The 13,940-nt window shown below is 47.1% G+C and overlaps 1 protein-coding gene across 1 annotated transcript in view; it reads left to right on the top strand.

Moving 5' to 3' along the window:
- Positions 1 to 13,940, top strand: part of mst1r (macrophage stimulating 1 receptor) — a 110,827-nt gene that overhangs the window by 52,030 nt on the left and 44,857 nt on the right. The window contains exons 3-4 of the mRNA XM_033037066.1: positions 6,558 to 6,725; positions 13,708 to 13,824. Of these exons, the coding sequence (XP_032892957.1) occupies positions 6,558 to 6,725; positions 13,708 to 13,824 (285 nt within the window). The remainder of the gene's footprint in view (positions 1 to 6,557; positions 6,726 to 13,707; positions 13,825 to 13,940) is intronic.

The raw sequence follows: 13,940 nt of genomic DNA, 5'->3' as shown, positions 1-13,940 counted from the left end.
ACAATGTGGCCACTGACCATTTATGAAGCCCCAATAACAACTGTGGAGAAGATGGAGCGAACCATAACTTCATACGCGAAGAAATGGCTCGGGGTCCCACGATGTCTAACTAACATCGGCCTATATGGCAAAGGGGTCCTGGAACTACCTCTCACTAGTCTAACAGAGGAATACAAGTGTTCTAAAGTAAGACTCCAGATGACACTGAGGGACTCTAGAGACAAGACCATCAGTGCTGTTGCGCCGCCCCTAGTAACTGGCCGGAAGTGGACACCATCTGATGCAGTACAGCAAGCTTCATCAGCCCTGAGACACAAAGACATCGTGGGGCAAGTCCAGCAGGGAAGAGGAGTCTTTGGCCTTACGACAAGTAAACCAACTTGGCGAAAGGCCACAACATCAGAGCGGAGGACATTGGTGGTCGAGGAGGTGCGGCGACAAGAGGAGGCCGCAAGAAGTGCAAAGGCGGTCTCTCTTGCCAAACAGGGGCAATGGATGCAGTGGGAAGGTGCGGAGCGGAGGAAGATCAGCTGGAAAGAACTATGGGAAATGGAAGCAAGCAAGATCAGCTGCATCATCAGTGCGACTTATGACGTGCTTCCATCACCAAAGAACCTCCATCAGTGGCACGGCGAGGATCCAACCTGTGCCCTCTGCCCAACTCCAGCGACCCTCAAACACATCATGGTAGGCTGCAAGACCAGCCTCACGCAAGGGAGATACACGTGGCGGCATAATCAGGTACTAAAAAGCCTGGCATCAGCCCTTGAGAACAGGCGGTGTGCGACCAACTCCTTGCCTCCGAGAGCAAGCAACCCCCCCCCCCCCCCCCAAGGGCAACAACCTTTGTCCGAGAAGGACAGAAAACATCTAAACATCCTTCCACCAGATCAGAAGAAGGAAACCTATGCAGGGCCCGCGACTGGAGGATGCTGGCGGACATCGGCCAACAACTAATTTTTCCACCTGAAATTGCTTCCACCAACCTCAGGCCAGACTTGGTGTTCTGGTCCCCTTCACAGAAGATTGCTTACATCATAGAGCTCACAGTTCCATGGGAGAACTCTGTTGAGGAGGCCTGTGAGCGTAAGAAGCTGCGCTACGCAGAGCTTGCAGCAGAGGCAACGCAGCGTGGCTGGAACACCAAAGTCTATCCAGTTGAAGTGGGATGCAGAGGATTTGTTGCGTCATCTACCATCAGACTGCTGAAGGAGCTTGGAATCCACGGTCAGGCTCTGCGGAAGACCATAAGATCACTCTCAGAGGCGGCTGAAAGAAGCAGCCGGTGGATTTGGCTCAAGCGGAAAGACCCATGCTGGGCCCCAAGTACGTCAGGGTGAATCTTTGGGATGGTTTGACACGGGACACGCGCTGAGGGCTGATCATCCTGCAGCGGGCCGCCCTTGTGGAGGGTGTATAGTGTTAAAAGGCCGAAACACCCAGTGATGCAAGGGTACACTACTGATGATGTGTCCTGTGCCCAACTGTCCTGAAGGTTACCCAGGCCAAGATATACGTATCCCCCCCCCCCCCCGCCCCCCACCGATGTTGAGCGTCTACCACTCTCAACAGTCAACGAATGTCGTGAAATGCTCCCCACCTATTGGCACAAGGGACTTCTTAACATCTTGTCCTGTGTACTTGATTCTGTGTGGAGATTGATCATTCTCCCTGTGACCACTCGAGTTTCCACCCAGGGGCTCCGTTTTCCCCCCACATCCCATAGACACGTGTGTTTGGAGATTAATTGGCCTCTGTAAAATTGTGCGTAAGGAGTGGATGAGAGAGTGGGATAACACAGAACGAGTGTGAACGGGCGATCGATGGTCGGCATGGACTCGGTGAGATTAAGGGCCTGATTCCATGCTGTATCTCTTTTAAAAAAAAAACTTTCAAAGATCACTCCCCAACCTCACACCTACTGTAAGCAACAGTGCCAAGTATTGCTTATCCATGGGAACTGGAGTCTCCTACACATCAAGAAGCGGGTGCTATTTAAAGTGAGAGGTTGCAAAGCTGAGGCACAAGGGGATGTGGCCATCCTAGTGCATGAACCACTGAAGGTTGTTATGTCGGCCCAGCAGGGAGAAGACTACACGGGGAGGCCTATCTCTGGGGGATACATGAGAGAATTATTAGAATGGAATGACAATGGTTCAATTATGCTTTTATTGTCACATGTGCAAACACACAGTGAGATAAATATTCTTGCATATAGTGTTCCCATACCCGAGCACATCCTCGATTAGCGGTGTACAGAAATAGTCGGCAGAGCCTGCATACAAGAGGGCAGCACGGTGGCGCAGCGGTAGAGTTGCTGCCTAAAGGGCCTGTCCCACTTAGGCGATTTTTAGGCGACTAGGCTGCCGCCACATGGTTGCCGGGGTGTCGCCTGTATGGTTGTGAGTAGTCTCCTCAGTCGCCCAAAGAGTCGTAGTGTCTTTCTGGTCACCGCTGGATTTTCAACATGTTGAAAAATTTTGGAGACAATCTGCGACAGTGCCAATGAGCGTAACTTGACTTATCCTGACGTAGGTGCTGTCGTAGTTGTTGCCAGGTTAACGTAGATTGTCGCCAATGCTGACTTCGATTTTCCTTTGTTGTTAAAGTAACGATTCTATTTCAAATTTTATGTCGAAGGGGGGGTCCAGTCAGCGGTTTTTCGGCGACCTGCTACGGCTATGACAGTCGTCGGCAGTCACCTAAAAATTGCCTAAGTGGGACAGGCCCTTTACAGCGCCAGAGGCCCGGGTTCAATCCTGACTATGGGTGGCTGTCTGTACGGAGCTTGTACGTTCTCTCTGTGACCGCGTGGGTCGGCGTGGGCTCGGTGGGGTGAAGGGCCTGTTGCCGTGCTTTGTCTCAATAGTGTAAAGATAGCTGAATAAAGTAATGGTGAGTTGGGTGGAAAGGTGTGTTGGTGAAGGGGGAAATCGAGCAGGACATAATTGGTTTTAATGTCTAAAATGCTTTGATAGTTGTTTATGGAAAGCTGGCAAGTGTGTGCTGGAACTGGTAATGAAGAGATGTTCTCCAGGTTCAGGGTGTTGGCTGTTGCCAACTCATGCACAGCTGAGAGTGTTTTCACCCAGAGGGTATGGTGCATCACGAGGGCGTGGGGATATGAGGAACTGCTGGAGGAACTCAGTGGGTCAGGCAGCCTCTATGGAGGAAGTGGGCAGGTGATGGACCCTTCCTCTGACTGGCTAGTGATCTTTTTGAGTTTTGAGTTTAGTTTATTGTCACACGTACTGAGGTACAGTGACAAGCCTTTGTTGTGCGCTAACCAGTCAGCGGAAAGACAATACATGATCACAATCGAGCCGTCCACAGTGTACAACTAAAAAGAGTGGAGCGATTGTAATACATGATTGCAGATCCACTTCTGTGAGTAGCACAAAGAGTCGTCTAGTTTGGGTGTCATCTTGGATGAAGGTTTCGGGCAGGGTAGGGACCCTAATTCAGACTGAAGGGTCCTGACCCAAAATGTTGCCTGTCCGTTTCCTCCTCAGATGCTGCCTGACCCGCTCATTTAGTTTAGTTCAGAGATATAGTGTGGAAACAGGCCACTCGGCCCACTGAATCCGCGATGACCAATGATCACCCGTACACTAATTCTGTGTTAACGCAGTTTCACAGGCCACGCACCAGGGTTAGTTTGTAGAAGCCATTTAAACTACAAACCTGTAAGTCGTTGGCACCCGGAGAAACCCCACGCAGTCACAGATGGAACGTGCAAACTCTGTATAGACAGCACCCGTAGTCAGGATCGAACCGGAATCTTTGGGGCTGTAAGGCAGCAACTCTACCGCTGCGCTACTGTGCTGCCCAAAGTTTCTGCAGTGTAGGGTTCTGGCGATGTAGATACTGAGCAAGATGTCAGGCTTTTCAGAGTAGTGTCTTGGGAACTATTGTAGGACCGTGTGAACAAAACGTCACTGACAGGGACATATTGATTCGATATCTCACTCAAAAGTTTGTAAAGTCAGTACTCTTTTTCCCACAGTACATTGCAGGAGTGCCAGCCAGAATCGTTGTGCTCCAGTCTCTGGCGTAGGATGTGTTCAGATTCGCTAACGGCGATGGATTTTAAAACTGACTTTTGTAGAAATGTACTTACTTGCTGTTCCATTTTAGTCAGAAGAAATTCACTGTTCTATCCAGTGTCCGAAGGCATCTGTGTACCCCATGCCGATGCGGCTCGTTTAGTTAAAATATACAGCGTGGAAACAGGCCCTTCGGCCCTTTGAGTCCATGCTGACCATTGATCACCTTGTTATCCCACTTTACCATCCCACATATTAGGGACAATTTATAGAAGCTACTTAATCTACAAACCTTTATGACATGTTCATAAGTTGTAGGAGCAGAATTAGCCCATTCGGTCCGTCAAGTCTACTCTGCCATTCAATCATGGCTGAACTATCTTTCCCTCTCAACCCCATTCTACTGCCTTCTCCCCTTAACCCCTGACACCCAGTCGTTGGAATGTGGGAGGAAACAGAAGCACCTGGAGGAAACCCACGTGGTCACAGGGAGAACCTGCAAGCTCCACACAGTCAGCACCCGCGGTCAGGATCGAACCTGGGTCTCTGGTGGTGTGAGGCAGCAGCTGTACCTGCTGCGTAACTGTGCCTCCCCTAATTGCAGCTGATACCATGGTCGTAACGAGGTCTACTAACTCAGCTCGTGCTGTGGGTTGCATCCAACATCCATCTGACCTCCTTGCCTCACTGCTGTGAGACTGAGGTGGTGGTTGAAGCACTAGCATGCTGGCTGCATATGTTTACTCTGCATCGCAGAACCACACAAACAATATCAACTGGCCTGGTAGTGTATGTACAGATCTGGTGGCATGGGGGTGATATTCGGGGTAATCTGAAACATGGACTAATGATACAGAAAATAGGAATTCAAATCCCACTTACTCGCTCATCTCCCAGTGATTTTAATTTTTGTTGCTTTAAGAGAAATCAAAAATCATCCTTTGGCATAGTTTAGAGATACAGTGTGTGAACAGGCTCATCGGTCCACCATATCTGCACCGATCAGTGACCACCTTGTACACCAGCACGATCTTACACACTCGGGACAATTTAAACTTTTTGCCAAAGCCAATTAACATACGAACCTGGAACGTCTATGGAATGTGGGAGGAAACTGGAGACCCGGGAAAAAAACCTCACAGAGAGAATGTACAAACTCCCTACAGACAGCACCCGTAGTCAGGATCGAACCAGTGTCACCGTGCAAATCTACCACTGCACCACCCTGTCTCCTCCTATTTGGACTTTTGATGCACAATGGAGTTGTGAGGGTTATTAGGGGAAAGTCGTGTATGTGGAGCTGAGGATAAGATCACCTAAACCGTATGGACTTATTTAGCGGTATAAAGAGGGAGTGGGTGGGTTGGTAGTTTGTGAAGCTGCAGTAAGTAAGAACGTCATTGTTCCGGTTCATATCCGGTGCATGTGACAAACACATACTCTTGATGGTTGTGCTTCACAAAAGATTTTCCAGTCCTCTGTGTTTGTGCCAAGATTGTGCCTTTTTATCGTTTTCAGTGCATCAGCCAAGTTTTTTTCAACAAATGCCACTGATACTGAAGAAATAACTAGACAGCTGTTCGATCCGCTGCCTCACAGCACCGGAGACCCGGGTTCGATCCGGTACCTTTGGTGCTGTCTGTGTGGAGTTTGCACGTTCTCCCCGTGACCGCGTGGGTTTCCTCTGGGTGCTCCGGTTTCCTCCCACATCCCAAAGATGTGCGGGTTTGTAGGCTAAATGGCCTCTGTAAAATTGCTTTTCATTTGTCGGGAGTGGATGAGGAACTAGGATAATATAGAACTGGTGTGAACAGGTGATTGATGGTCAGCATGGACTTGGTGGGCCGAGCGGCCTGTTTTAATGCTAGGTCTCGAATCAAAACTAAACCTCATTACTTACAATGTGACACCAATTTGATGTAGCCAAAAAATCATTGCACGTTTCCCTTTCTTCCTTCAAAATCTTGTGCTCCTGAGATCTATCTTTCCGCTGTCCCTCAATGAATTTCATTCCCTCATGATTAGTGGGATTAATATGGGAGTGGTTTAAATGGATGGTTGATGGCTGATGTGGACTTTAGACTTTCGACAGCACGAAAACAGGTCTTTCCGCCCACTGAGTCCGCACTATCCCACACACTAGGGACAATTTCCAATTTTACCGAAGCCAATTCACCTGCAAACCTGTACTTCTTTGGAGTGTGGGAGAAAATGGAGCACCCGGAGAAAACCCACTGGGACAAACTCTGTACAGACAGCACCCGTAGTCATATTGAACCTGGGTCTCTGGCGTTGTGAAACAGCAACTCTACCGCTGCGCCACTGTACCCCCCCCCCCCCCCCCCCCCCCCCCGTCTTGCTGGGCTATCGATTTTGATTCTGTGTTGGATCTCTCTGTGACTCATTGAGAAACATTGCCTTTCCCCCTCCTGCCCTTTGGCCCACATTGAAGTATCCTCTCCCTGTTCCCAACCGTACAATATCTGAAGTTGCTCCTTCTTTTCCTTCCAGGATGGGAGAGACTGTGTGAACAAGCCGACCAGGATCTGGCATGCTTTTATCCGCTTGGATCGATTTGATGGTGAACTCGATGATACCATATTGACTTCCATCTATGTAACCGTGATTCAAAATTCCACTGTCGCTCATCTTGGGACATCAGATGGGAGGATTTTACAGGTAAAAGCTGTTTAACATACACACAACTTTGTTAGTGGCATGCTGCAGGTTGGGGCATCAAGCTGACGGAAAGGATATTGTGTACAAATCCATGCCAGGAATAGAATTAGGCCATTCAGCCCATCAAGTCTACTCCACCATTCAGTCATGGCTGATCTAACTTTCCTGCTCAACCCCATTCTCCTGCCTTCTCCCCATAGCCCCTGACACCCGTACAAATCAAGAATCTGTTAATCTCCGTTTTAAAAATATCCATTGACGTGGCCTCCACACCTGTCTGTGGCAATTAATTCCACAGATTCACCACCCTCTGACTAAAGCAATTCCTCCTTATCTCCTGAAATGCTACTGAAATGCAAGTCTTTAATAAAACACTTGAGTTTTGTGGTTATTTTTGCCGAGCTAGTCAACCCTTCAATTAATCTTACCACGATGTTGTGGGATCTCACCCTGTGATCTCTGGTCCCACAGCGTAACAGGACCCTTATTATCACTGAGATGATGTGGAAAGTTTTGACTTTGTGAGGTGATGGTGGCTTGGGGGCCCGGCCTGTATAGAAGATTGTGATGAGACTTTGAGATAGTGCCCTCAGTGTGGAAGATTTATTTTTTGTTTTGCTTGGAGTACAATCAGTTCCAAACACAGAGCATATTTACTTGTTGCTATCCTATTCTCTGGGCTGTCGTTAAATCGCGCACACATAAAGTCATGGAGATATTTTCTTTTGTTTACTTTAGTTTAGTTTTGAGATACAGCGCAGAAACAGGCCCTTCGGCCCACCGAGTCCGGGCTGGCCAGCGATCACCACACACTAACGCTATCCCACCCACACAAGGGACAATTTAGAAGTTTATCTAGCCAATTAGCCTACAAACCTGCACATCAATGGAGTGTGGGAGTAAACCGGAGATGCTGGAGAAAAGCCTTTGCAAATCAAGGGGAGAATGTACAAACTCTGTACCCGTTGTCAGGATTGAACTGAGTGTCTGGCGCTGTATGGCAGCAACTCTACTGCTGTGCCACTGCACTGTATTTGTTAGTTTATTGTCACATGTACCGTGGTACAGTGAAAATGGAAATTTAACAAAGGAAATCAGTGCCTTCTGCTGCAATTGTATTTCCGAGGTGAGCCGATTAAATTTGTGTGTGTCTCTCTGTCTTGGTTGCTGTTTGTGAGTGTGTTAGAGCTCTGAGCAGTCTGTGTGACTGGAACACTGACCCAGACAAACAGGATACCTAAAGCTTATGCAATAATGAGTCCCCTGCCTGATGCATTATCCTTCCTGCTGTGCTAAAGGCAGTAAACCAGCCCCACGATGCTCTCATCTGCCTGTATTGAATATTTACCACTGTAACAACATTAAACATACCACTTGGAAGGTATTAGCTAGAAGGAGAGGTGACAAAGGTGGATTGTTTACTCTGGAGCATTGGAGCTAAGGGGAGATCTGTAGTCATGGAGTCTTACAGCATAGAAACAGACCCATCGGCCCAACTTGCCCACGCCGACCAAGATGTCCTATCTACACTATTCCCAATAGCCTGCATTTAGCCCATATCCCTCCAAACCTATCCTATCCATGTACCTGACCAAATGTCTTTTAAAAGTTGTGATAACATCTGCCTCAATTACCTCCTCTGCCAGTTCATTCCATTTATCCACCATTCTCTGTGTGAAAAAGTTTCCCCTCAGGTTCATCTGAAATCTTTCTCCTCTCACCATAAATCTATGTCCCCTGGTTCTTGATTCCCCTACACTGGGTAAAGGACTTTGTGCACTTAACCTATCTATTCCCCTCATGACTTTATACCGCTCTAAAAGATCACCCCTCATCCTCCTGTGCTCCAAGGAATAAAGTCCCAGCCTGCCCAACCTCTCCCTATAGTTCAGACCATCGGGTTCTGGCAACATCCTCGTAAATCATCTCTGCACTCTTCCCAGCTTAACAACATCCTTTCTATAGCAGGGTGATCAAAACCGAATAAAAAAGATCATCCACACATATATCTCCTCCCGCCTCGATTACTGCAACTCCCTTTACACTGGCACCAGCCAATCTTCCCTGTCCCGCCTGCAACTGGTCCAAAACGCCGCAGCGAGACTCCTGACGGGCAGCCAAAAAAGGGACCACATCACCCTGATCCTGGCCTCTCTCCACTGGCTCCCAGTGCGGTTCCGAATAAATTTCAAGATCCTTCTTTATGTTTACAAAGCCCTTAACGGGCTTGCCCCCACCTACATCAAAAGTCTGCTTACCCACCACGCCATCTCCAGTCATTCAATCATCTCTGTTCTATTCTGGTGCTGTGGTTTTGCGTATGTTCACAATGGGAATCAGTTTACGGAGCAGTGTGGCCAAAATAAACTGCTCTGAGGGAATGGAGCGATGTGGTTTTTGTACACTGTAGACTATTTTCCTGAAACCTATTGGATTGTTGGTCCAGTAACTATGAACGAGACGTATCAAAAAATAGCGCATGAGGCCCAAGCTTAACAATGAAGAAGGAAAGTGACTGATGTTCACAACAGAAGTGAAACATTTTGCACAAATGGGTCGTGGTTCAATTATTTTTCTGTATGTGCATTAGGAGCCCAGGGAGATGATTATGGTCTGGGCAGCCCGCTTCGTTGCCAATAGGTTTTCTTTTTAAACAGGTTAACCATATAACCATATATCAATTATAGCACGGAAACAGGCCATCTCGGCCCTACAAGTCCGTGCCGAACAATTATTTTCCCCTAGTCCCATCTACCTGCTATCAGGTTCCTCTTTGCCAGAACACAACCTGTTTGGAGATTCTACTACAATGACTTTCCTACTGTACAAAGATTGGTTGAGGTACCTTTTTGAGTTGAGGTAGCTGGAAAGAATGGAATTATTTTGACTTCTGGTCATCTGATATGGGCAGCACTGTAGCACAGCACTAGAACTGCTGCCTCTACAATGCCAGAGACACAGGTTTGATCCTGACCTTGTTGTGCTGTTTCAATAGAGTTTGCACATTCTCCCTCGGACGTGTGGGTTTCCTCTGGGTGCTCTGGTTTCCTCCCACATCCCAATGGCGGGCAGGTTTGTAGGTTGTTTTGCCCCCAGTGCGTAGGGAGTGGATGAGAAAGTGGGATAACGTGGAACTAGTGGAATGGGGGAATCGATGGTCAGCATGGATCCGATGGGTCGAAGGGCCTGTTTTCTTGCTGTGCCTTTCAACCAATTCAATCAAACTAGGAATTGAAGGTTTTGCTCTCTATTTACTGCCATTTGAACAACGTCCAATGTGATTCGGTGCTATTTTGGGATGTTGGTGAAGTACCGCAGAATGAAAACCCATTAATATGCGTCCCTGTTGGAAAACTACTAGAAAAATGCAGCGGAACCGGTGAAGCGGCCACAGGGCTGGTGTAGGTGATTAATTGTGAGCTGCTGGGCATGGTGAGAAGTAATTGGAGATGGGTTTGGCAGAGTAAAGATTCAAGCAGTTTCACTGACTGGCAGCGTAGGACAATGATGCAGGCAATCGCAAAACAAGATAAGGGGACCGTGGAAGTGTCTGCTGGGTGCTGATGCTGTTAGGCTTGGAAGTCAGTCGTAAAGAATGTAAACACTAACTAGAGGTTAGTCCATGGGAAAACAAGGTGAAAGGGATTCAAACAATGACGGGAAGCAAGCTGAGTTCCCCCGGGACGACTTGCTTCCACGTTCCTATTCAAACGTTTGGCTTGTCCACTTATCCCTCTGAGATGGCTGTAAGCACAGACGTGACAAGTTGAGGAAGTCTTTCCCCTCCGCGGGATAGGAATTCCCTTGGGAAGCAACAGGCAAGGGGTGGATTTGACGGGCCACTCAGTTAGGTCTTGATGGAGGTGAGGATTTTATGTGTGAGAAGGGGCTGCAGATGCCGAGCCTGCGATAGTTTAGCTGAACACCTCATTCAGTCCGCCCAGGCCTACATGATCTCCCAATTGACTAAACACTTTAACTCCCCCTCCCATTCTCGTATTGACCTTTCTGTCCTGGGCCCCCCCCCCCACTGTCAGAGTGAGGCCCAACGCAAATTGAAGCATATATAGCTGGTAGACAAAAATACTGGAAAAACTCAGCGGGTGAGGCAGCATCTATGGAGCGAAGGAATAGGTGACGTTTCTGGTCGAGACCCTTCTTCAGACTCAGATACCTTTGATTTTTCCAGCATCTGTAGTTCCTTCTTAATCATATTTTGCTGGGTCAGCTTACAACCCAGCGGTATGAATATTGATGTCTCTAACTCCCTTGCATTCCCTCTCTTTTTGTCCCTCCCACATCCTAGTTCTCCGACTAGTTCCACTGTCTTTCTGATTAAATATTAGTGATTGCAGGCCGCGTTGTCACCTTCCTCTCAGCTAACAATGAACCATTCTACATTTCCATATCATCATCTGCTTTGATCTCTCTTTGTCACACTTTACCCTTCTATTATCTCTACTCCCTCTCCCCTGATTCTCAGTGTGAAGAAGGGTCTCGACACGAAACGCCACCCACCCCTTCTCTCCCGGTGAGGACTTTATATCAGCAGTGAGAGGTCAGCAGAGGACGGCTCAGAGAAGGAGTCCAACGAAGTTGCACCTTGGGACAAGGATCTGCAGATACTTGTTAACACTTGTCAGCATTCCTGCATGCTGGCTATAAAATTCTCCTAAATATAATTCAAAGGAATTCTAAGGCAGAACCATTTACAACGGCAGTATCTCAATTAATACGAGGGTGAATGTAATTCTCCACAATTACTATCCAATGGTTTGCACTGAGCAGAAATCTGTCCACAAATTTGCTCTTCGGCGTAACTGCGGTCGTATCAGTGGACATAGTGGGCGGAAGGGTCTGTTCTGATGCTGCATCGTTCTATGTCATATGTAACCCAGGTAGCCTCTTCATCCCGAGCTTTTGGCAAGTGTTCAGTGGTTGAGTTACGTAGCAAAACTGGGTTCGGAACATTATTAACTTCTCCCATTGTCAATTGTTCTTATTTTGTTAACCTGGACTAAACCTTTGCATTCCTCCCTTGCTGAGGTTACAAGTTCATAAGTCATCGGAGCAGAATGAGACCATTCGGCCCATCGTGATGTTATACTGCGAGCAATTCTGGGCACCATATCTGAGGAAGGATGCGTTGGCTCTGGAGAGGGTCCAGAGGAGGATTACAAGAATGATCTCAGGAATGCGTAGATTAATCTATGATGAGCATTTGTCGGCACTGGGCCCTGTACTCGTTGGAATTTGGTTTAGAAGAATGAGGGAGGGACCTCATTGAAACACAAAATAGTGAAAGGCTTGGATATAGTGGATGTGGAGAGGATGTTTCCACTAGTGGGAGAGTTTAGGACTAGAGGCCAGCCTCAGAATTAGACATTCTTTTAGGTAGGAGTAAAAGAGAAATGTCTTTAGACAGAGGGTGTGAATCTGTGGAATTCTTTGCCACAGAAGGCTGTGGAGGCCAAGTCAGTGGATATTTTTAAGGCAGAGAAAGATAGATTCTTGATTAGTATGTGTCAGAGGTTATGGGGAGAAGGCAGGAGAATGGGGTTAGGAGGGAGAGATGTATCAGCCATGATTGAATGGCGGAGTAGACTTGATGGGCCGAATGGCCGAATTCTACTATCACTTATAACATTATGACCATCGCGTCTACTCTACCATTTAGTCACGGTTGAAAAGATACCAATGATCCAAGGACTCAAAATCCCTGCCCCTGCTCCAGCTCCTCAGCCATGAATTCATCTGACATATTCTGCTTCTGGCATATTCTGTCCTCACTAGTACATGGCACTGGGAGCAATCTGGAGATTACCAACCCTAAAATCTTGCTTTTTAACCCGTTTCCTATCTCCCTCAACGGGAGGGAGCGGTAAACTGGAATATGTGCAGAGAAGATTCACACGGATGTTTAAGCTGGAAAGGGTGCAGATAAGATTTACAAGGATGTTGCCTGGACTGGAGGCTCTGAACTATAAGGAGAGGTTGCGCAGGCTAGGACTTTGTTCTTTGAAATGCAGGAGGATGAAGGAGACCTTTAGACAGGAGCACAGATAAGAAAGATGTTATGTTTGATGGGAATCAGCCTACCTTGTAACATCCTGTACTGAACCTGAATTCCACCAGCTTGACTGTGTGGTCATTAAATAATCTAATCTAATCTAATCTAAAAGGTTTGGAGGGATGTGTGCCAAGTGCAGGCAAGTAAGGTGTAGCTCAAGTAAGCAACTTGGTTGCTATGGATAAGTTGGGCAGAAGGACCTGTTTCCTGCCATTATGACTCTAGCTTTAAACCATGATTATCTTACATTGGCAAAGCCACTAATATTATCAGTGTAACAATTTTATTTTGTAAAATAGTTATATAATAAATTACATAATAAACTTTTATTATTATTAGTAAACTCAGTACACGTGACGATAATAAACCAAAACCAATACTATTGTGTTCTGATATAACTTTCAGACTTTAGAATGTGTCTAACATGAGTGAAAAGTAGAACAGAGTTTAGTCTAGTTGGAAGTGTGAAAACAGGCTCTTCGGCCCATCAAGTCTGCGCTGACCAGCGATCATCCGTGCACTAGTGCTATCTTACACATTAGGGACAATTTACAGAAGCTGATTAACCTTCAAACCTGCATTTCTGGGATGTGGAGAAAACCCACGCGGTCACAGGGAGAATGTACACACTCCATACAGGCAGCTCCTGTGGTCAGGATCGAACCTGGATCCCTGGTGCTCTCGGCAGCAACTCTGCCACTGTGCAGTCCCTTGTTGTGCATTCCATCCAAAACTAGTTTATTGTGAATCCTATCTAAACATGGACGGTCTAAGGCACCCTGAAATAGTGAATGTGTTCAGACTTTGCATGTTGTTCTTTTGGTGTTTTAAATGTATATTTACTGTATGTTGTTGATGTTCAGAGCAGACTGATTTCCCCTCATATGTCATCCGATTCCTCCTTCTTCCCAGGTGATTCTTCAAAGGTCCTTTTATCCACATGCAAACTTCAGCCTGAGCAAATCCGATCCCGTTTCCCGAAAAGTCAACCAACTGAATGACTCCGTGCTGTTTGTAACCGGGAAACAGGTAGGAACTGGGCAAGAGATAAGAAAACCATGGGCATTATAAACTGAACCCCTTACTTCAACAAAGTACTATGTTGGGAAAGCACTGGGTGAATGAGGCTGAGGGGATGGCCATGT

Source organism: Amblyraja radiata, chromosome 18 (genome assembly GCF_010909765.2).
Source record: "Amblyraja radiata isolate CabotCenter1 chromosome 18, sAmbRad1.1.pri, whole genome shotgun sequence".
NCBI classification, from domain to species: Eukaryota; Metazoa; Chordata; class Chondrichthyes; order Rajiformes; family Rajidae; genus Amblyraja; species Amblyraja radiata.
The sequence above is the reverse complement of the archived record's forward strand: the minus strand, read 5'-3'. Positions and strand labels throughout refer to the sequence as shown.